At 40.8% G+C, this 23638-nt stretch overlaps 1 protein-coding gene across 3 annotated transcripts in view; it reads left to right on the top strand.

Moving 5' to 3' along the window:
- ATG4A (autophagy related 4A cysteine peptidase) overlaps nucleotides 1-23638 on the top strand; it is a 54461-nt gene that overhangs the window by 1873 nt on the left and 28950 nt on the right. The window contains exons 2-7 of one of the 3 annotated variants that reach the window (XM_073599385.1): nucleotides 5188-5301; nucleotides 11391-11462; nucleotides 11826-11924; nucleotides 14801-14902; nucleotides 19772-19844; nucleotides 20864-20943. In XM_073599385.1, coding sequence (XP_073455486.1) covers nucleotides 5188-5301; nucleotides 11391-11462; nucleotides 11826-11924; nucleotides 14801-14902; nucleotides 19772-19844; nucleotides 20864-20943 — 540 coding nt within the window. Of the gene's footprint in view, nucleotides 1-5187; nucleotides 5302-7266; nucleotides 10024-11390; nucleotides 11463-11825; nucleotides 11925-14800; nucleotides 14903-16679; nucleotides 16846-19771; nucleotides 19845-20863; nucleotides 20944-23638 lie in introns of those variants that run through there. The other 2 variants (XM_073599388.1, XM_073599386.1) reach the window with 2 other exon arrangements.

The following is a 23638-nucleotide window of genomic DNA, read 5'->3' as shown; positions in this document are numbered from 1 at the left end:
AGATTCACCCTCACTAATGTCCCTTTAGAATGTAAGCTCCATGAGCAGGGCCCTTCTGTCCCTTTTGTATTGAACTGTATTTTAATTGTGCTGTCCCCCCCTCTACATGGTAAAGCAATGCGCAAACTGTTGGCGCTATATAAATCCTGTATAATAACAATAATATCCTCAGAAATCAAAGTGAGGGAAATCCAAAATTTGGAGTTGTCACCAGAACAGGAATATAGGGGAAACCTTCCGATGGGGACACTAGTTCCTGTGACAGCGATCTGAGAGGGGATTTCCCTTACGTTGGACAGATATCCTCTTAGAGCCCATTCACACAGGGGCAACTTTGGATCCGACTTCAAGTCGCCCCAAGTCGCCCCAAGTCGCCCCTAGTCGCCTCAAGTCGCGCTACACGAAAAAATCAATGTAAGTGAATGGATCTGTCTTAATGCACACTACTGCAGTCGCTCCGACTTCAGAAAAGGTTCCTGTACTACTTCAATCCGACTTGAAGGCAACTTGTACCCATTGATTTCAATGGAAGTTGCCTCCAAGTCTGATCACTGTTCATACTGAGGCAACTTTACAGGAAGCAGAAAAGAAACAGAAAGTAATTTCCTCCACTAAACAACCAGCCCCCTCCTTCTCACACACAGCTGATAAGCTCTGATTGGCCACTTGTAAAGTTCCCTGTCCTGGAGGCGACTTCAAGTTGTGTTGTAAGTTGCCCCAAGTCGTGCTGTGATTCATACTCAAGTCGTGTCCAAGTTGCCTCCCAAAGTTGTGCTGGAAGTCGTGTTGCCCCTGTGTGAATGGGCTCTTATTGTTAGACAGTGATGAGCTCAGGTGTGTCCGAACCCGCCTGACCTATACCGCCAGAAGCTGTCAAAGCCAACAACCAATCATAGGTGTCAGAGGCATTCCCCACCCCACAACCACATTTATACACACCCCTTGCATATGTCCCACTGCTGGGTGGAGAATGCCTCCACCTCCTATGATTGGCTGTGACTAAGGATGAGCCCCGGCGTGTTTGCACACTCCACGTGCAGAGCCCACCAGGAAGTCGGCATGGCGCTGCGCTAATCACAGGCAGTGAGACATTTTCCCGATATGCGGCTGCAGAGATCGGGAAATGTCTCACTGCCTGTGATTAGTGCCGTGCCGACTTCCTGGCGGGCTCTGCACGTGGAGTGTGCGAACACGCCGAAGCTCATCCTTAGCTGTGACCCACGATAAATGCTTAAGCCCCCCCCCCTCAGGCTGACAAGGTCCAGTAAGTTGAATCCTGCTGACTAGTGAGGGTGCCGACGGGGAGAGGTTCATCCATACCCAAAGCATGCTGTAGAAATAGAAAGAAATATTCCAGCCACTGCACGCCTCGCCCAACCCGGGTAGTTAGCAGATAAAAGCAGACTCAGCTTGATTCATCCAAGCCACGCCCCCAACATATTTAGCCCCACCCTCAGGACTTAATCATGGAGGGTGGGGGAGAAACATGTTGGGGATGTGGCCTGGATGAGTTGAGCTGAGGATTCTTTTACCTGCTAACTACTCTGGCCGGGCGAGCCGTGTGACGGCTGGGTGATTTCTACCTATGATTGGCTCTAACTACTTCCCAGGGGTATAGCTCCTAAGTTTCTGAGTTTATCATTGCTATTAAAGTGGTAAACCTATAATTAAAAACAGTTGGGAGCAGGCAGCTCTTTATAGCATGGTATGTTTCTTCTGCAATGACATGCACTTACCTTCCTGCTCGCAGTCATCCATTGAATATGAAGCATGTGCACTTCAGCATACATTCTTGGCACACTGATCCATGTTGGTGGATCCCTGTACCAGCTTCAGCCCGCTGTCTGCTGAAAACGGGTCACAGGAGTGCAGAATGAATGGCACCGGTGATCCACAGGAGAAGTACAGCCAAACGAGCTTTGACTCTACTCCTCCTTTAAGCCAGAACTAACTCCCTTTATGCAGTTTAATTCCACTTTTAAAGTGGTTGTATACTTATTTTTTAAACTTTTAGCTACAGGTAACCCTATAATAAGGCTTACCTGTAGGTAAAAAAAATATCTCCTAAACCTGTACGGTTTAGGAGATATTCCCCTCGCAATGAGCCGCTGACTGCAGCGGCGCATGCGCACAGGGGATTCTCGGCTGAAAGCCCGGCAGATGCCGGACCATGCCGGAAAGAAGTCTCCCGTGCGCATGCGCGGGAGTGACGACATTGCGGCTCCGGCCACTCACAGCGCCAGAGCCGCGATACCCGGAAGCTCATTATGCCTTTTCCCTTACAGGTTTAGGGGAAAAAAAAAAAGTCAGCGGGTTTACTACCGCTTTAAGTCTACAGGAGAGAAATTGAAGGAAATCTGCTTAATGAGACGGATTGCAAAAAGCAGACACCCACAGCACCCGCGCCTGTCTGAATACCTGAGCAATGGCTGCATCATGATTTCCTCCCGGCTCCTTCAATTTTTCAGTTTGCAGAGCAGGCTTGTCCCCCACAGCTTGAATTTCAGCAGATTCTGACAAAATTCGAATTGTGTTTGGCCAACTTTACATTAAAAGAAATATCTTTCACTTTCTGCAAAGCATTTATACGGAGCAGATCCCAGCATCTCAGCCTTGTCACAATCATACACATACACCATTAGAGCTCTGGAGTGCGCAGATCTCTTCCAAACCCATGTGACCAAGCCCACCAGTAAGCGGTCACCTGTAATGGACCAATCATCTGCAGGAGAGACTTCCCTGCAGCGCATGTATATACTCCCCTTGTATATGTACATCTGAAAATGCACACATTAACGCACCAGGGACAGATAGACTCCATGTAGAAGATCTCATATTCCTGGCAATGAGGAAGATGTGGAATTTAGCATCAGGGTAAAGACACACTTCTGTGATGACACATTTACCTTGTAGCGCACCTAAACACATATACATAGAGAGGACATGATGTATACACTTAATTAACATCTGGAACATAGAAAGTACCTGTAGTAGATGTCTGTGCATGTGTGGGATCTCATCAATGTGATATGTCACGTTGTTCTTGTTTAGGGAATAGGTAAGCTTCTGTATTGACAATTGTAATGCGAATGACAATCGGGGAAAGCTCTTCTACATGATGAATGCCCTGCCATAGATCTTTTATGTCACTGCAGAAGCTTGCTTCTGTGTATTTCTTCCCAATATGTAGTTGAGCATTGCAGAAAAGCGTTTGTTTAGACCTTAAGACTTCTTTATCCTTTGTTGTTATTATTAGACACTAATTATATAGAAGTCATGTGACTGTACATTAGTTTCCACCCGAGCAGACAATGAAGTCTGGCTTAGTCTCTGTATCATGCCCATTCAAATTTGCAATTAGATCATTCCAAGGCTCATGCAGCAGTTCTGAAGAGGATTGACATATGGATTCTTTCTCAGACTCTGGGTGACATTAGTGCTATCCTCACACATATCTGTATTTCAAGTTGGTATAGCTATGGGGCACGATTTTAGAAAGCTTTTGTGATTTAAACTGGGAATGTTGAGAACAGCTGTACAATAAGATGATTTTTGGATGTAAGGGGGTGTCATCTGGAAGAAGCATGTTTACTGCATGAGCTCATTTGGATGTAAGGGGCTTTCCTTTGTCTATAAAAGGTGAACATATGACTTGTAATGAGATTATGGTACAAAGACAATTACTAGTGTGAGAAGGCTTTGATTGAAGAAGCAAGATGCCAGTGTGGGAAGGCTTTGATGGAAAAAGCAAGACTTAAGTGTGAGAAGGCCTTGATGGAGGAAGCAAGATACCAGTGTTAGAAGGCATTGATGGAGGAAGCAAGATACCAGTGTGAGAAGGCCTTGATGGAGGAAGCAAGATACCAGTGTGAGAAGGCTTTGATGGAGGAAGCAAGATACCAGTGTGAGAAGGCCTTGATGGAGGAAGCAAGATACCAGTGTGAGAAGGCTTTGATGGAGGAAGCAAGATACCAGTGTGAGAAGGCCTTGATGGAGGAAGCAAGATACCAGTGTGGGAAGGCTTTGATGGAAGAAGTAAGACACATGTGTCTGAGAAGGCTTTAACAGGAGCAGCAAGAAAACCAGCATGAGAAAACTTTGATGAAAACATTCCTTCACTCATTTTCATAGCTCCCAAACTGTCCCTAATTTCGAGGAACTGTCCCTAATTTGGAACAATGCCCCTCTTTTATCCTCATCTGTCACTCATATTGGTCTGATCTATATAGTTGTATATAAAATGCACTTTTTATCTTTCAAAAAGTGTTTCCCAGCGCTAAACCTTTTCATCCAACTTCTAAATTGTTGCTTTTGTAAATTTCAAGTGCCAGTTTAAAGGAATAGTAAGATAAAAAGCACTTGTGGGTTTAACTAATCACTTTTTTGTATAATTCTCCATTTAGGGGGCATGGCAGGGGTTGTGTCCTATGCCTACATACTTTTGCTAATAGGAGTCCCTTGTTCCCATCTCAAAAAGTTGGGAGGTATACCTTTGTCACCTACTTCTGGGGTAATAAGCACACTTTTTTGTGTTTGTCCAGCTGCAATCATCGCAGGGGATCATTGGCTGTGTGAACAGGTACAAATAGCTGTGGCCACTGACAGCCTGTCATTGCAGGGTACGGGCTCAGTGGCCACAGCTATCTGCCTGCAACTGTCAACCCAGCAGCAAAAATCAGTAGATTCCTGCCATTGTGATTCGCAGCATGGGAAAATGCTTGTGTAAATGAAGCCGAAGTGCTTTTCTATTGCAGGGAATTTTTCTTTTTTTCTAAGATTGACAGGGACACATGTCATCAAGTTTGTAAAATAACAAAAACATGTCAGATCTATTCATTTTATAAAATTAAAGTTGCATAGAAATGAAAACCATATCAGATCACTTCTGTTTTAGAATATCAATCTTGGCCTCGGATGGTAACTTAGTTATGCAAGACGGAAACACACAACTTCCACCTATTAGGAAACCTGTCAGTAAACAAGATACGTTGCTGCAATCACATTTCACTGATGAGTAGAGACAATGAAAAAATGCTCAATACATCTTTTCTAAATTCATTTGTTTAATGTTTTCAGTATACTTTGCATATGTGAACTTGAGTAGAACCACATTTACTCCCCCCCGTGACTTTTTGGAAAGACTATATGTTTCTCTGTCTATACTAATTATTATTAAATATCCATCAGGTCTTCCAAGTGATGAACATGAGATTGCCCTGTCAGATTATCTGGAACTTGAAGAACTCCCAGATACAGATGAGCCAGTTTACATCCTAGGAAAGCAATATGACATAAAAACAGGTTAGCACTGAAAGATACAAAAAAAAACATGGGTGGGTGTATTTAAATGTACTGGATATGTATGTGCAAATCTTCGGAAATCTTCTGTAATAGATTATTTTGGATAAAAAATATCAACTCATTTATATACAACTGAACAGCCCACTTCCATATTTTAGTGAAAGCTCATTCCAGGTTTTGTCATAATTTGTGACCAGTGCCACGTGAAGAAGAAAATAAATAAAAAGAAACCTGTGTTGCTGTAGGTATGGAGTGGGTTAAATATGGAATAATCTTCATTAAAACAAATTAATTTGTTTTTTCCAGCTTTTATGAGATAATCGCAGAACAAGCTTGTTTTCTGATCTGCTGTAATAGCTGCTTGAGTGAAACAAAAATGAATGTAAACAAATGTGTTTCAGCCAGTTATACTGTGACCAGGACTTATAAGGATCCCTGAAGCCGGAGATTGTCAGTCTGGCTCCTGGTTGTATATTGAGATCAAAGCAGGGTTTACACGTAAAAATTATTATTTTTTTTTGGTTCAACCAACAGGTTGAACACAAAAAACTCACTGACCCCTACATCCACGCAAGCGATGTGGATGCAGGGATCTACCCCATGCCGGGCTGTTGTATTCTGACAGGGGCGACTCCCCTTTGTAAGAATAGAATGATCAGTGCTGCAGTCATTGGCTGCATGCGCTGATCAAATGCTGGATTTCCAACTGGACCATTCGACAGAAGCTGGTTGTTAGACAGTCATTCAAAGAACGCTTTGTTTTTTTTTTTACTTAATAAAAGGCATTCTCTGATTGGATGAGGTGAAGAGGAGGGGCAGTGACATTGCGATCTCCACCTTGGTGTTCTGTGAATGGCGACTCTGCTTAGCAAGCAAGTAACCTCCTGTGGTTACTATGCAGAAGAGAAGCCACTTGGCACAGGACCTGAAAGATCGCTGCTATTGCATATCTCATACCAGAAACATCCCTCTGCAATCACTGCATAAATTGCCCCCACTACAGTTATACAGCGATCTTCTGGGTTCTGTGTCCAATGGCTTCCCTTCTCCGTAATAACCACAGGAGGTCACTCGCTCGCTCAGGACCACTGCTATTCACAGAACACCTTGTGTGGTTTTTTTTTTCAGTGAACACAAGGCGTTTTCTGATTGGATGAGGTGACATGGAAGGGTGGTAGCAATCTCACCTTGTCCAATCAAAGAACGTCTTGTATTCACTGAAAAAAAAAATGCAAGGCGTCGTGTGAATAGCAGTGGTCCTGAGCGGGTGAGTGATATTCTGTGGTTACTATGCAGAAGAGAAACCACTTGGCACAGGACCTGGAAGTTCACTGTAGTAGCAGCAATTATTACAGTGATTTGCAGAGGGATTACTCAGGTATGAGCTGGACCATTGTAACTATGTAGTAAAGATTATGCTACTTGACTTTTGGAGATTGCGAAATCCAACCAGTAGACAGTTTTCATGTTTTTCAAGTACATATAATACCTTATCTAGAATAGAATTGGCACTGGGGTCTGACTCTATTACCATATCTTAGTGAAATTAAATATGAGGCCAGAGGTATATCCGACCATTCACCTTTGATATTATCCTTTTTTATTTAGGACTAGTGTGGGGAATAGATTGTGGAAGGTGAACCCGTACTGGATCTCACTTTTCCCTCCAGACGAAATTAAATTAGAACTTACTACATTTCAGCAGATGAATAAATCTACTGTATCGCCCTTAATATACTGGGACGCACAGAAAGCTTACCTTAGTGGCCTTCTTATTTCACAAATCTCAAAAAAAAAAACCAATTTAGAGCTTGGGAAAAAAATTTTGCTGATAGTATGTTACAAGCTGAAGCATTATATATAACTAATCCTAGTAAAAGTACTCATACACAATGGATAAATAGTCAAGAAAAATATGCACAAGTAGCCATAAAAAAAGCAGAAAATAAAAGTTTTTTTTTGCAGCAACCTTACTTTGAGGAGGGAGAAGGAACAGAACGTATATCGGCCTCTATTGTAAAGGAACAGCGACCAACATCCCTTATTACGGAAATTCATACTTCTGAATACGGGAAGACCAACAATAACCTAGAGATCCTAGAAGTGTTCCGGACTTTTTATCAGAAGCTATATACAAGTACGACAAGAGATTACGAGGAGGATATGAAAAAGTTCTTTGAGTCCATTGAATTGCCAAGGTTGACAGATGATGATAGGGAGATATTGGAGGAACCATTAACACTAGATGAATCGAGGGTTGCAGCGACCAATTTAGCCAATAATAAATCTCCTGGGTTAGATGGCCTTCCAGGAGAAATTTATAAAACATATGGAGAGGTATTATTATCTGATCTCCTAATGGTCTTTAATCATGCCTACAAGGTGGGATCTTTGTCCCCCTCGATGAAAGAGGCTGTGATAATCTCTATTCTGAAACCAGGCAAAGATCAAACAAAGCCTGATGCATACCGCCCTATCTCCCTGTTAACATCGGACGTTAAACTTTTGGCAAAGATAATGGCAACTAGACTTTCAAAGTATATCGATAAATTTAATACACCGTGACCAATCAGGTTTTATCCCAAATAGATCAGTAGCCAATAATATTAGACGTTTATTTTTACACCCATAGATAATACTGGAAATAGAGCTATCATGTTGTTGGATGCCTCCAAGGCATTTGATAGTATTGAGTGGAATTATCTATGGGCTTCCCTAAAATATTTTGGAATAGGACCAAAATTCACTAAGTGGATACAATTGCTATATAATTCCCTGAGTGCAAGAGTACAGATTAATGGATCAACTTCATTACCTTTTTTTTTTTGAAGAGAGGAACAAGACAGGGTTGCGCCCTGTCTCCTCTCCTTTTTGCACTGGCTGTGGAACCCCTGGTGGAGGCTATTCAGCAAAATTCAGACATTGTGGGATTCCAGAGAGGTGCGGGCGAAGAAAAAATAGCACTCTTCGCCGATGATGCTCCTAGTTTTTCTGGGGGATACACATTACTCTATGTCTAAAGTTATCTCACTTATTGATCATTTTGGTACATTCTCAGGATTCAATATTAACTGGGACAAATCGGTAATAATGCCGATTGACCCGATGGACCCGATGCAATGGGGGGTCTCCACACCAGAATCACCAGATGAAGTATGTTGCGTCATTTAAGTACTTGGGGGTAATAATCACTTCAAATGTTATGGATTATATAGATAAAAATGTATTACCTCTTTTAGGTAAATTCAGACAACAAAGTAAAAGAGCAAATTCCCAACTATGATAGGGAGAGCAAATCTGGCGAAGATGGTGTGGCTCCCCCAATTGCTATTCCAACTACATAATTCTCCAGTTTGGTTGACATCAAAATTATTTAGGACATTAGATTCTACATTTAGAGACCTTATTTGGAAACTTGGTAAACTAAGAATTAAACTTGAAACCCTCCAACAGGCACAAGATAGAGGTGGAATAGCGGTTCCTAACTCTAGACTGTACTTCTTTGCAGCACAACTTCAACACTGGTGTGGTTGGGAGGAGATAGATGATCAAGATCCTATACAGAATATAATAATGACTCAGTTTAAACCTTTACCACTAGTTCAGCGAATAGTCTCCCACAGATTTTATGAGAAGAGAAAATTTCCAACTTTTTATCTCATCCATAAACTGTGGGAGACAATACGCATTATTACTCAGCATAAGGGATATAAAAGGCATATGCCAATATGGGAGAATTTTTGCTTACCCGAGATGAATAAAATACCAGAATTTTTAGAATGCAAAAGGGCTTGGATACATTTTCTTTACCAGATATTTGAAGGGGATACTTTACTGCCTTTTAGTATATTGAAAGATCGCTTCCAACTGTCAAAGGTTAACTTCTATCAGTACCTTCAGATTCGCCATGCTCTACAAAGCCAAGCTTTAACATTTCAATTTCAATATAACCCATCAGAAATCCTACTGAAAGCAACTTTAGTTAGGCTTTCTAAACGGGGATTAATAGGGGATCTCTACCACATCTTTTTAAATACAGTGAAGGGAGATGGACAGGCTAAGAGACTTATTCGTTGGCAAAAGGATTTGATAGATCTTAATGAAGATGAATGGACTCGTGCCATGGAGATCCTTCCTGAGGTCTCTATTTCACCATCTCAGCAATTGACTCAGCTTTTCATTTTACACAGAACCCATTATACCCCACAAAAATTATTTGTGTGGGGAAAAAAACGCATCGCCTTTATGTCCATGATGTTTAGTTTCGAATGGTTCCCTTATCCACATGCTTTGGCGATGTCCCAAACTCCATAGATATTGGGAAAAAGTTTTTATGACCCTAAATACAATTTCACGAACAGAAATAATAAATACTCCTAAATTATCATTACTGGGAATAATTCCAGATGGAATTTTACTAGTAGATTTGCACATAATGTGGACTAGATCTCTCTATTTAGCCCGTAAACTTATTCTACAAAAATGGACAGTTAAGATCCCACCAACTCATAAACAGTGGAGTAATAAAAAAAACTATATTTAACAAAAAGAAAGATTAACATATAAACATTGGGGAGTCCCCCAGAAATTCAGCAAAATCTGGCACTACTGGATTGATTCGAGCAACCTACTGTATGATGGCTTAAGTGGAGGGGTTTGTGGGGGGGTCGGGATGAGGAGATTGATCTATAACGTATTAAGATCATGGGAGTTCAACAAAGCAAAACCAATTGAAAATTAATGCGAGGTGTAAGTTTACTGTTGATATGAGTTTTTGAAGTTTTTTGTATCTGTTTATGTTTCTCTTTGTGAATATGTGTATAATATGAAATTAAATGATAATAAGGTCCTCACGCTTTGTATTTGTATAAAAATTATTTTTTTTTATCATTTTGTATGGAATAAGCATTATAAAAATAAAAAAAGATTTGATATTGGAAAGATTATGCCTACAATTCAGCTTTAAAACAAACCTGTGCTTTGCCCATGCATGTCTTTTTATTATTATTATTATTTCAAATTGTTTCGTAACCTATTTTCACCTAAATACAAAGTAAAATGTAATAGTTACCTATCACATTAAAGAATTGCTCATCTCTGTGCCACATAAAGCCTTCTAAAGGCCCCTTATACACAATCATAAAAGTGGACAAAAAATACAGCTTTCAAAGCGATCATATGATAATCTGATCGTACTTTTGTCCGAAATTATTCGATGGGACAAACTTGAAAAATGTTCTCGTACGGTGCCAGATTGTAAGATTTTCATTTAATCGGTACAGTTTTGTCTGAAAATACAATGCAATACATTACATCACTTCCAATTTTTTTTTATTTTTATTTAGTTTAATATTCTACTAATGATAACTAGGGGTAGGACTGTTAGGTTGTGCTAAAAAAGAAAAATTGACAATTTTCTGGTTTAAAGTGATGTGTCTATTATCTTCACTTTGCTGTGAAAACCTGTTTATGGAATACTTCTCTTTGTTGATATTGATTTTATCCTCAGCACGTGTTGTCTTCCATTTTACATCTGTTTACATCTCTCTGAGGTCTGATTCCAGAATGGTTTTCCTTATAAGTAGTGCAGTTTACATTTTACACATCTGTTTTAAAATGAATCAGAGGACTCTCTAAAGCAGGGATATGCAATTCCCTCCTTGGTGAGCGGCCCCGTTGCCTTCTGGGAACTGTGTGTGGGCCAAAATCATGTCACACATCCCAGAAATCTTCATGAGCATTTTTTTCTTTCATCTGGAGGAGAGGTTTTCTCAGATAAGCACACTCTCTTGGCTGTACGCCTGAGCTAAAGGCAGATGGATTTTAGATTCTACGTGAATCATCTGCCTTTACTGAATATGGCTGTGGCTAGAAATGCTGGGGGTGATTTCTTAACAAAATAAAGCCTGGAGACATGAATGGATGGATGAGTTTGCTTTGAATATTAAAAATGAATTAAATAGCATTTTAAGTTTATGGTGCTCAGTTATACAGTTTAGTTGACTTTGTATGGTGTGATTTACAGTTCTTTGCGTTTAATGGCTGTAAATGTTAATGCTGTTTAATGGCTGTTCTTTCTCCATTTACAGAGAAGAGTGAATTGCTTTTAGATGTTACTTCCAGGCTGTGGTTTACGTACAGAAAGAAATTTTCTCCAATTGGTAAGTTTTGCATTACTTGTTTGTTATACCCAACTCAAAAGGGTAACTCAATCCAAAACCTATTTTAAGTTATGCATAGAATAGGGAATGGTTGGGCCCCCTATTCTGATCATATACTCATGTTAGCTGAACCTACTTAGTCCCCACTATGGAGTTTGTGTATTCCTATTCCGTGAGGGTGTACAGTGTTAGTTCACTTTATTTTTTCCTAAAAAGGTGAACTAACCCATTCAAAAATGTGCTTATTTTCACTGTGTAGTTACATAAACCTTTGTGACCCCAACAAACTACTGCTGTTTTCTGTTACAGGGAGATATACTGTAGCTTATAATGGTAACATATTCTCACTTTATATAAAACCAGGTGGAACAGGCCCATCCTCTGATGCCGGCTGGGGTTGTATGTTGAGATGTGGCCAGATGATGCTAGCTCAAGCCTTAATTTGCCAGCATCTAGGCAGGGGTAAGTACCACAAAAAAAACAAAACTATACATTGTAATATGGGAACAAAGTGGCTCCTTGATAATATACCATAAGTATATTATTCTACCATTAGTTCCCAGCTTCATTAAAGGGGTTGTAAACCCTCGTGTTTTTTTTTACCTTAAAGTGGAAGTAAATCCTCCTATTGTTTTCAGTCAAGGAAGCTGCCATTTTGGCCTCTGATAATTCTTCAACTGCCATAATACTGCACATGTGATCAGTTATGACACCAGCCATTGGATGGTTTGAAAGTTTTTGGTTGAGAGCACAACCAATGTGAAAGTTAGCATTTCCAGCATGCCGGGAATGTAAGTGTTTTTTTTAAACTGGGTTTACTCCCGCTTTAATGCATCTTATGCATTAAGGCGAAGAAAGTTATGACACTGACTGGCCCCCTAGCCCCCCCCATTTTACTCACCTGACACCCTTCGATCCCTTGGCGGTGACGCACTATACCTCTCTGTCCGGGGGTTCTCAGATAGATTGATAGCAGCGCAGCTATTTGCTGCTGTCAATCAAATCCAATGACTCGGGCGCCCGGGGGCGGGGCCGAGTCCTACATTCTGCTTCTATGGACGCAAATGCTGGACTCGGGAGCACGTCCGTAAAGTAACCACCCCCAGGAGAGCGCTTCTCCTAGGGGGTTATACGATATGGGGAGGAGCTGATAGCACCACCGGGGGACCCCAGAAGAGGATGATCAGGGCCACTGTGTGCAAAACGAACTGCACAGTGGAGGTAAGTGTGACATGTTTGTTATTTAAAAAAAAAAAAAAACGAAGCTTTACAATCACTTTAACTGGCAACTTCCACAGCGTGACAACACATTCCCTTACTTTGTCAGTTTAATGACTTGTTTAAAGTACTCAGACTATGCCTCATATAACTTGTATTACTCATCTGGGACCAGCAACATCCTTATGGTTTACAGCAGCAATAGATTGTTCCCATTATAGATGGGAACCAAAACAAAATCAATGTTCAAGACAAAAATAAAATTATGAACTTTGCCCTGACTGTTTTCCAAAGAGCATACAGCTCCATTAGATAACAGAGAGGGGTTGCTGTGTAATGAGTACTGTGCTGATGTAGTTTATCTCAGGGCGAACATTAGTTCAGGATATCTCAGGATGTTGCTATACTCACTAATGTTATACAGGACTACTGCATTTAGCAGCTCTGTTATATACAGTTATACTGTACAGATAAACTCCTTTCCTAAATCATATTTACAAGACAACCAAGAATACAGTGTTTCTTTAAAACTCCTTTATGTATAAGCACAGAGAGGTCCCAGGCATTGCAGTTCATTCTTTTCATTGGGATTGTGGACTGCAATTGCAGATTTTAAAAGCAGTACCACCTACTAATGTCATTGGTTGTCTTGTAGCTGTAAGATAAAAGGTTTGCAATTTTTTTGTGATCGTCCTTATTAGAATTTTAAACAATGCTTAGGATGTAGGCTTCATTGGTTTTTCCATTTTAAATGTTTTTTAATGAGAAAATCTTAAGACTACAGAAGACAAGCATCTTTACCGACATGCAGCGGTACAAAGACAGATTAGGAAAGGTCCCACCAACAACGTACATTTGGTATCAAGTTGTATTGCATCTAACAGAACTGGACCTGTGCTCCTGGTCATTCCACTATCTGAATACAACTGCATGTGAGACACTCGGCCCGCTGAGCAAAGGGACTGTTAAAAGTGGTACACTCTGTTTAGTAATGTGCTAGTCAGATAAGAGATTAGATAGGAGGTTTCTATATTTTGTGGAAATCCCCTTTATTTATTTCTTTGTCATGGGTATATGGACTTTTTACAATCCAGATGCTAATTTTTCAGATGCGCCAATCCAAAACTCCTCATAGTACTAAGGTGTTAAAAAACAACTTCCTAAGCCCTATACTTGCTAAAGACACCATAGAAACCATACTGTCAGTAGAAATGGTATTAAAATTATAAACAAAAACACTGTATAAAATTCAACTGTGTAGAAGCAATATTGACACACACAATGGGGTTGATTTACTAAAGCTGGAGAGAGGAATATCTAGTGCAGCTGTGCATGGTAACCAATCAGCTTCTAGCTTTAGCTTGTTCAGTTTCGCTTTGACAAAAAAACCTGGAAGCTGATTGGTTTCTTTACAGAGCTGCACAAGATTTTGCACTCTCCAGTTTTAGTAAATCATCCCCAATATGTCAGAAAACAAGAAACAAGCTGTCATTCATCTAAAGCTAGCCACATACTATCTAGGTTTATTTTAAGCTGACCATACACTATACAGTATGTACAGTATGTCAATATACAATCTCCTTTAAATCTACCAACAACCACAGTATATAATACAAAAGCCTGTGCGATGTATAAAGGGCTATGTATCCATGTCTAGCTACTATGTAGTACGTAGCAGCTTCCTATGCCTCTCTACAGGTTTGACAGGTGCCTATTAATGAAACGGCAGGGACCTGAATAGACCACTGGTGGCTCCACAATTTTCCACACATAGAGCTTCTTCTCCGCTCAACTGCCAGCACTGAGACTATGAGCCTGAATTCAGAACTGAGCTAACAAGAGCATTTTGGCTTCTTTCAGTTTAAGAGCCACTGACAGAAGAGGAGGTATCATAGTTTTCAGTACAGTAATGATATATGAAGTGTAGCTAGGCTAGGCCTAACTACCCTGAAATATAAATGCAGCTCAAGAATCAAAGGCAGCTTACATCCGGAGCAAGTCACACAGGTGTTTTTGCGATGTATTATTTAATTGCTAAAAAGCTGCAACTCCCAGACGTTAGCTTACTTTTTTGTTATATGCATTAAAGATCTTAACATTTTGTTTTTAATCCATTCCAGAATGGCAATGGGAGAAACATAAAAAACAGCCAGAAGAATATAACCAGATACTGCAGTGTTTTCTAGACAGAAAAAATAGCTGTTACTCCATTCACCAGATGGGTAAGAGCAGTTCTATGAATGGGACCTGATTTTAATATTGACCAACTTAAATGCAGCATCATAGTTTATACAAAATGACACTGTGATCGTCAAATATTTAGTAAGACGAACATTATTATAAACCTTAAAAAGTGATTTTTTATGTAACTAATCTTGTTTCTTTGTATAATTTGTAATTATTTTGAGGCATGAGCGCAGCCATATTTGCTTAATAAATATACAGTTCCCTATCCCTGCTATGCAGTTCTGTGAGTTGGTTCAGTGAACTGTCTTCAATCATTTCCTTTTTTGTATAAGAACGAATCTGTTCTTTAATGGCACATGTTCTCCAATCGATGTTGTATGAGTTGTCAGTACATTTCATGCTCGGTAACTGTTATAAGGAAGGACAGATCTCCTATTTCCTTGACAGGGTTATCTGTCTGCAGCCACAGGTCATTTACACATGTAAACAAATAAAGCTGGATATACATCGTTAGTTTTTTTTTCCTTCAGCTGGTGGGCTGATCAAAAAAAACAAAAACATAGGGATTCCCCCATCTACGCAAGCGAGGTGAATGGAGGAATCCTTCCCACTGAGACAGGGAGGTTGAAATATATTGTGTGCTGCAAGTGCAGTTGCGCTAGATCTGAGGGGAAGCGCTGCTGATTTCTGTCATCCAGTCATGTGCAAGCAAAAATGCTGTTTTTATTTTTCCTTGCATGTTCCCCTCAGATCGAGAACTGCACTTGTAATGCACAGACTCTTTGCCTTTAGTAAATCAACCCCATTGTAACCCCAACCCCATTGTAGTCTGACAGCAAGAATCCTTTGCTGTCAGAGTACACTGATCAGCAGCTGCTGATCAATGAACGTTTTCCAGCTTGGCCGTTCAATCGTCAGATCGATTTCTGTCGGAAGGGAGGGAGAGTCCCTGTTGAACTGGTGAATTTTGATCCATCTGTACCCATCTTAGAAGTCCCCTCCCTTTATTTTACCATGCTGTTCTTTGAGAAGAGAAAGCTGAATACAGATGCTGTGTGCACATCAGACTGAGACGACTCTTTTCCAGAACACACTGGTCGGTGAGATTCCCAGTGTAAAGTCCAAACATGGAAATCAAACTTGATGTCAGCCTAATGAAAGATGCCTGGTGAATGGCTGCTATGGTTACTGCCTATTGATTGAGAACATTAACATATTTCCCTAAAGCCCGTATTGTGACATCTGGACACCTCACATTATGGAATAGTTTGTTAAATGATGTCGGACAGTAGGCTGATTTCGACAAATTGGAAGAAGTGAGAAATGCCTGCTTTGCCCAGCAGCAGTTTGAAAAATCAACCCTAATTTTCTGATGAGGTTTAGAACCTAAACAAATGAACACAGTTACAGTGGGGGAAATTATTATTTGATCCCCTGCAGATTTTGTAAGTTTACCCACTTGCAGAGAAATGAAGGGTTTATAATTGTTATCATAGGTGTATTTTAATGATAGAGACAGAATATCAACCAAAAATCCAGAAAAACACATGATACAAATGTTATCAATTGAGTTGCAGTTCAGTGAGTAAAATAAGTATTTGATCCCCTACCAACCAACAATAATTCTGGCTCCCACAGACTGGCTACAGTAGGTGCTCATGTGGTACACATATTAGTCCTGTCAATTTAAGAAGGTGCTCTTAACGACAATGCGTTATGTGTATAAGAGACACCTGTTCACAGAATCTCTTTCTTTCATTCAAACTTCACCATCAAGGGCAAGACCAAAGAGCTGTCAAATGAACTCAGGGACAAAATTGTAAACCTGGACAAGGCTGCGACGGGCTACAAGAGCATCAGCAAGAAACTTGGTGAGAAGGAGACAACTGTTAGAGCACGTATTTGCAAATGGAAGAAAGACAAAATAACCATCAAGCGCCCTCGGTCTTGAGTTCCATGCAAGATTTCGCCTCATGGGGTAAGGATGATCATTAGAAAAGTGAGGGATCAGCCGAAAACTACACGGGAGGAGCTTGTGAATGATCTCTGCTAAAGGTACAGGTCGATTTTGCCGCATTTAGGGGCCAATGAACGGGGCCATGTATTGTAAACTCTTGGATGAGAACTGTGACGGACCCCCATACTCAAGCTGAGTCTGCCCGCCGTAAATGCTTCCTTTTTCCAGAACTAGCACTATCCAAGACCCCTTGGCTCACCCAGTCATTAGCCGTAACTCAATGTAGGGTGAAAAACATCAAACTGTTTATTCAAACACAGGTATACACTCAGGGAACAACTCCTCCCTCCCTTTGATTCAGGGTGGGGTAAACTGTCCAATCAGCAGGGAGAGTTGGAGGAATTTGCCCCTTCCCTCTCCTCTCCACCCTGCCCCCAGTCCACATGCCAGGAATACAGTTACAAAACATCCATCCCATAATACATTTCTACTAAGGCAGACAGACACAACAGAACAATGGGACACAGCCACACCCCAAACTTTCCCAGCAAACAGTCCACAACAGCATGAGACAACATACATATACTGTTGTGTGAAAAAGTATTCCCCCCCCCTCCTGCTTTTTTATTTTTTTTTGCATATTTCTCACACTTAAATGATTCAGATCATCAAACAAATTTTAATATTACACAAAGATAACCCGATTAAATCCAAGATGCAGTTTTTAAATTATTATTTCATTTAATAAGGGAAAAAAGCTGTTCAAACCTACCTGGCCCCATGTAAAAAAGTAATTGCCCCCTTCCATTAATAAGGCTTTGGAACTCCAGTGAACCATGGGGAGAGCTATTATCCACAATGGAGATAACTTGGAACAGTGGTGAACCTTCCCAGGAGTGGCCAGCCTACAAAAATTACTCCAAGAGCATGACAACACCAGGAGGTCATAAAAGAACCCAGAACAACATCTAAAAAACTGCAGGCCTCACTTGCCTCAGGTAAGATTGGTGTTCATGATTCAACAATAAGAAAGAGACTGGGCAAAAATGGCATCCATGGGAGAGTTCCAAGGCCAAAGCCAGTGCTGACCAAAAAGAACACAAAGGCTCTTCTCACATTTACCAAAAAACATCTTGATTATCCCATGACTTTTAGGTAAATATTCTGTGGACTGATGAGACAAAAATGTAACTTTTTGGAAGGTGTGCGTCCTGTTACATCTGGCATAAAACTAATACAGCATTTCATAACAAGAACATCATACCAACAGTAAGACATGGTGGTGGTAGTGTGATGGTCTGGGACTGCTTTGCAGCTTTAGGACCTGGACGACTTACTATAATTGATGGAACCATGAATTCTGAACTCTACCAGAAAATCCTAAAGGAGAATGTGCGGCCATCAGTTCGTGACCTCAAGCTCAAGAGCACTTGGGTTATGCAGCAGGACAATGTTCTGAAACACAACAGCAAGTTTACCTCTAAATGGTTCAAACAAAGCAAACTTTAGGTTATGGAGTGGCCTAGTCAAAGCCCGGGCTTAAATCCATTTGAGATGCTGTTTTATGATCTTACACAGGCCGTTCATGCTAGAAAACCCTCCAATGTGGCTGAATTAAAACAATTCTGTAAAGAAGAGTGGGCCAAAATTGCACAGCAATGTGAAAGACTCAGTGCCAGTTATCGCCAATGCTTGATTGCAGTTGTTGCCGCCAAGGGTGGCACAACCAGTTATTAGGTTTAGGGGGCAATGACTTTTTCACATAAAGCCAGGCAAGTTTGGACAGCTTTTTTGCCTTGATAAATGAAACCATCATTTAAAAACTGCTTTTTGTATTTATTTGGGTTATATTTGTGTAATAATAATTTGTTTGATGATCTGAGTCATTTGTCATGTGTGACAAATGTGCAAAAAAAAAAAAAAAAAAAAAAAATCAGAAAGGGGCAAATACTTTTTCACACAACTGTATACAATATTCCAGTGTGGCTGTACAGCGAGTCCCCAACTAGCACAGATCAGACTGGGGTTCTCGCTCACCCTGTGCCCCTAATGGACACAGGGTGATTTAAACATAGGAGGGGCCAGGGGAGCTGGAAACAGAGTTTCCAAAACTCTCCAAGGTAAGCTGGGTTCCACAAGCCCCCCACCCAAAGTAACTCCCGTCACAAGAACCTTCTCCGCTCAGCCAGGACACTGAAGATGGGTCTTCCAGCATGACAATGACCCAAAACATACCGCCAAGGCAACAAGGCACATTAAGGTCATGGAGTGGCCTAGCCAGTCTCCAGACCTTAATCCTATAGAAAATTTATGGAGTGAGTTGCCAAGCGACAGCCAAGAAACCTTAAGGATTTAGCAAAGATCTATAAAGAAGAGTGGGCCAAAATCCCTCCTGAGATGTGTGCAAACCTGGTAACCAACTACAAGAAACGTCTTACCTCTGTGCTGTTTATCTACTAAGTACTAAGTCATGTTTTGCTTGGGGATTAAATACTTTTTTACTCACTAAACTACAACTTAATTTATAACATTTGTATCATGTTTTTTTTTTCTGGATTTTTGGTTAAAATTCTGTCTCTATCATTTAAAATACACCTATGATAAAAATCGTAGACCCTTCATTTCTTTGTAAGTGGGCAAACTTACAAAATCTGCAGGGTATCAAATAATTATTTTCCTGACATTTTATATTTTTAATTACAGAGCCTCTGTGTAATAGATATCGCCACGTTAGTAAAAAGTAAAAAAAAACAAAAAAATACTGCATGTCAAATATTCTGGCACTAAAGTTTTTATTATATGTATCATTATTGTCAGATGGCAGCTCTTTGCATGCCATGATGCTTTATTTCAGTTCAATAAACCACATTCTGCTGCAGAATTAATATTTGTATTTTCACACCAATCATAATTTTTTATTTCTGTTTGTTCCTGGGTGACAAATCAGCACAGATGGGTGTAGGAGAAGGGAAGTCTATAGGTGAATGGTACGGACCAAATACAGTGGCTCAGGTCTTAAAGTAAGTATTTTATAATTTACTTAGAGTAGGATATTTTCTCCCTGTAACTAAACAACTTGTGGGCCTATGTATGAAAAGATTACAAACAGGAAAATATCTAGGGGGGGGGGGGGATCAAGAAAGAAGAGTAATGAGCAATATATGTCTATACAATGGGGGGGGGGGGGGAGTGACCAGCTAATGTCTATGTATTATGTCTGTGTAGTGAGGGAGGGCAAGGTGAGCAGTGAGTGTCTATATTTTGGAGGGGAGGAGGTGTTTGTGTGCAGCACATGTCTATATATCAGGGAGGGAGAGGTGAGCAGTGCGTTTCTATATATTGGGGGGAGCTAAGGACAGATGAATTTCAGGAAGTAAATGCTAAGTGAATCATCTGCCCTTACTCAAGATGGCCAGAACTCGAAATGCTAGGGGGTGTTTTTCAAAGTTTTTGGTTTTTGGCTCTCAGATACAGTTAGGTTCAGCTTTAGGATCAGGCAAGTTAGTCTGTAGAGTACAGAAATAACACAGATACATTTTTTTTTAACAGATAATAGTTTATTCAAATGATGTACAAATGCAATTCAGGTTTAAAAAGATATACAGAGAAAAGTTAAAAACATCAGAGCAACGTTATACTGCACAAACTACATTTATCCCAATGCTAACAGAGTTTCTTTTGGATTCAGTCCTAGAGAGGACTTGTCTATACCCGCCAGAAGCTTCTCACCACAAAGGGGGTGGGGGAGGAATAAGTAAGGGGGGAATGAGGATGGGGAACACAGATACATATTAGTCTTACAAATGGGCCTTTATGAGCCTCCTGTATAAAAGACTATGTGAAAATAAAGTGAGGGAGTTGCTGCTACCAACCAACCCAACTTCAATTATCATTTTTCTAGTACAGAGTTGAAAGCGATAATTAGTTTTCATTTCTGTGAGCTGTGCCTCAGGCTTGTCATTGCCTCTAGACTTTATAATATTATGTTATAAGAGTTATAAATATAACTAAGGGACTAATAATTTCCTTATGTTTCCAGGAAACTTGCTTTATTTGATGAATGGAATTCATTAGCTGTTTATGTTTCAATGGATAACACTGTGGTCATTGAAGATATAAGTAAGTTCTGCTTTTGTTGTTTTTAGGAAGTAATTTTTTAGTTTTAAAGTACTCAACAGATAATATTGTTACAGCATCTGGTCACCCAGTGGGGTGAATTTAATCTAGATTATAAGCTCTAACGAGCAGGTTCCTCATTGTGGTGTTTTGCATTGTATTGAATTGTACTGTTTGCCCTAACGTTGTAAAGCACTGCACAAACTGTTGGCGCTAAATAAATTCTGTACAATAATACAAGGAATGTTATTCAGGTGAGAGCAGCTTTTCATGTCGTTGCATCTTTTTTTGTTTTTCAATCTCCAATTGGGTATTTTTACTCCAAGGTATTTTTGCTGAAAACCGTATTGTAAAATGCAAAAGCCAAGAAAGGCAGCTCCCCATATATTTGTTTATTTGGGCATGTTCGACATGCCTACCTTTTACTTCTAGAGGTTAATGGGTTAAACTCTCGCCTAATGATTTGGCACTGTGCTTCATCAGCTCACCTAAGGGCCACAAACTGGGAGTGTCACAAAGGGAAATCAACAGCTATCCCTTAGGCTACTTTCACACTGAGTTGGTGTGCTGGCAGGTCGCTAAAAAAAGTCCTGCAAGCAGCATCTTTGAGGTGCTTTAGGAGCGGTGTATACACCGCTCCTAAAGCGCCACTGCCCATTGAAATCAATGGGCAGCGCCGGCAAAGTGCCACTGCAGTGGTGCTTTTGCGGGCGCTTTTAACCCTTTTTAAGCCAAAAAGCACCGTAAAACAACGATAAAGCGCCATTAAAAATAGCGGCGCTTTACCGCTGACACCCCCACCCCAGTGTGAAAGTACACTAAGGAATATCTGGTGAAGATGGAGGCTGTAGTTCTCATTGGTGACAACAGCTGTTACAGAGTGACATTATTTTAAAAGACCAATTCACTCTAGTCTAGTGTTGAAATGTGAAAATGGGGTAGAGGTGGAGGTGTGGCTAATAGGAACCCTGGAGAAGTCTGTTTACTATTGATGGATGGAGTTTTCATAAATCAATCCCTGTCAGACAAAGTTAACAAAATACAGAACTTTACTATCTGAAAAGTAAAAAAAAAGGCTCATTGTTGCTCAAAAAGCAATGACACGCGGTGTGGTAAACTTCTGAGGATTTATATCTGAGGTGGGTAGCATTGCAGGCTCGGAGACACCCTGGCTTCACTACCTATTAATTATTCATCTGAAGCAAGCATGGAGTGTAGTCTGAAAGGTCTGAACTCACATCCTGAATACATGATTCAGGTCAGCTACTTACTAGGTAATGACACCAAGATCAGTATGGAAGCCGAACAAGCTGTACATTTAAGAACAAGTCGGCATTAGCAGATCCCATCTCCCTATCCTCAGAGTTCATAAAGTGAATATGTATTTTTACTTTATTAACTCAACGGATCTCCTGTTTCCCTTCCCAGTAGGAGATGGCAGAAGGAATCAGGTTGGTATGGCTCAGTCCTGCACAAGGCCCATTGTTAATTTCCACCATAGTCCAGCTGGTGACCTTATTGCTTTTATATATTGTATGCAGTAGTTTTCTTGTTGCTAAATAACTGTACATAAACTCAGAGTCCTCTCAGAATATCTTGTGTAACAGTACAAGGCTTTATGTCCTTAACAAAAGACAGGGGTTGACAATTAGAACATCTCAGGCACAGCTGAGTGAGGCAGTCAGAGATCACCACTAGGGATGGGCCGAACGGATCCCTGTTCGTTTTGCACCAGAACTTTGGAACGCCACAAAAGTTTGAACCCGAATATCGAACCCCATTGAAGTCAATGGGGCCCGAACGTCAAAAATCAAAAGATTTTGAAGGCTTATATGCAAGTAATTGGGCATACAGTGGTTATAGGGGTCTGGGTCCTGCCCTGGGGGACATGTATCAATAAAAAAAAGTTTGTGAAAAAGCTTTGACAAGCTTGCATTTAGACGCTGGGCATGTGGGTGGCAGGGACTGTATTTTTTTTCTTTTCCCGCTGCAGCAGATGGGGCGAATAAATTTGCCGGCTACAGTCTACAGCTGGTGGTGTGCTGCTGGCAGATATGCTGCTAGGACCTGGGACACTCTGTGCTATACCATCATCCCTATCAGTGGAGGCTGCTGAGAGGTAATGACTCGGTATGGCAGGGGCAGACTGAAGTGGGTAAGGAGAAGGAGGAGGGATAGATTTGTGCCCCTTTTGTGTGGCTTTTAGGTGCTCTTGCCAACGGGCTGAGTGGTTGGACGTTAAATGCCTTGTTAAGCATGTGGTAAAAAAAAATGGTTAGTGTTTTTGCCACGTTTGATGTGCCTGAGACACAGTTTGCAGAAAGCAACAGTGCAATCTGCTGCAGATGTGCTGCAAAAGGCCCAGACAGCTGAGCTTTGGCGAGTGGGCCGGGAGATAACAGCTGCAGAATGTGATGGAATAGGGTGGCTGCTCTCTACTCGATGTCGGCCTCCTTGGGGTTGTGCCGCCTCACCTTCAGTTTCCCCCTCTGCTCTATCCGGCACCCAAGTCTCATCAGTGACATCATCTCCATCTTCATCATCTCCATCTCCTCCATCTTCATCATTACCACTGGAGACAACTTGGCAATACCCTGCGGCTTGAGGAACATGAATGGCAATTGGTCTACCAGTGTTCCTCCCTCTCTCTAGGCGCATGTTCCTGTCATCCTCAACCTCCGAACCAACATCTGAATCC

The sequence above is a fragment of the Aquarana catesbeiana genome, linkage group LG09, assembly GCF_042186555.1.
Source record: "Aquarana catesbeiana isolate 2022-GZ linkage group LG09, ASM4218655v1, whole genome shotgun sequence".
NCBI lineage: Eukaryota > Metazoa > Chordata > Amphibia > Anura > Ranidae > Aquarana > Aquarana catesbeiana.
The sequence above is the reverse complement of the archived record's forward strand: the minus strand, read 5'-3'. Positions and strand labels throughout refer to the sequence as shown.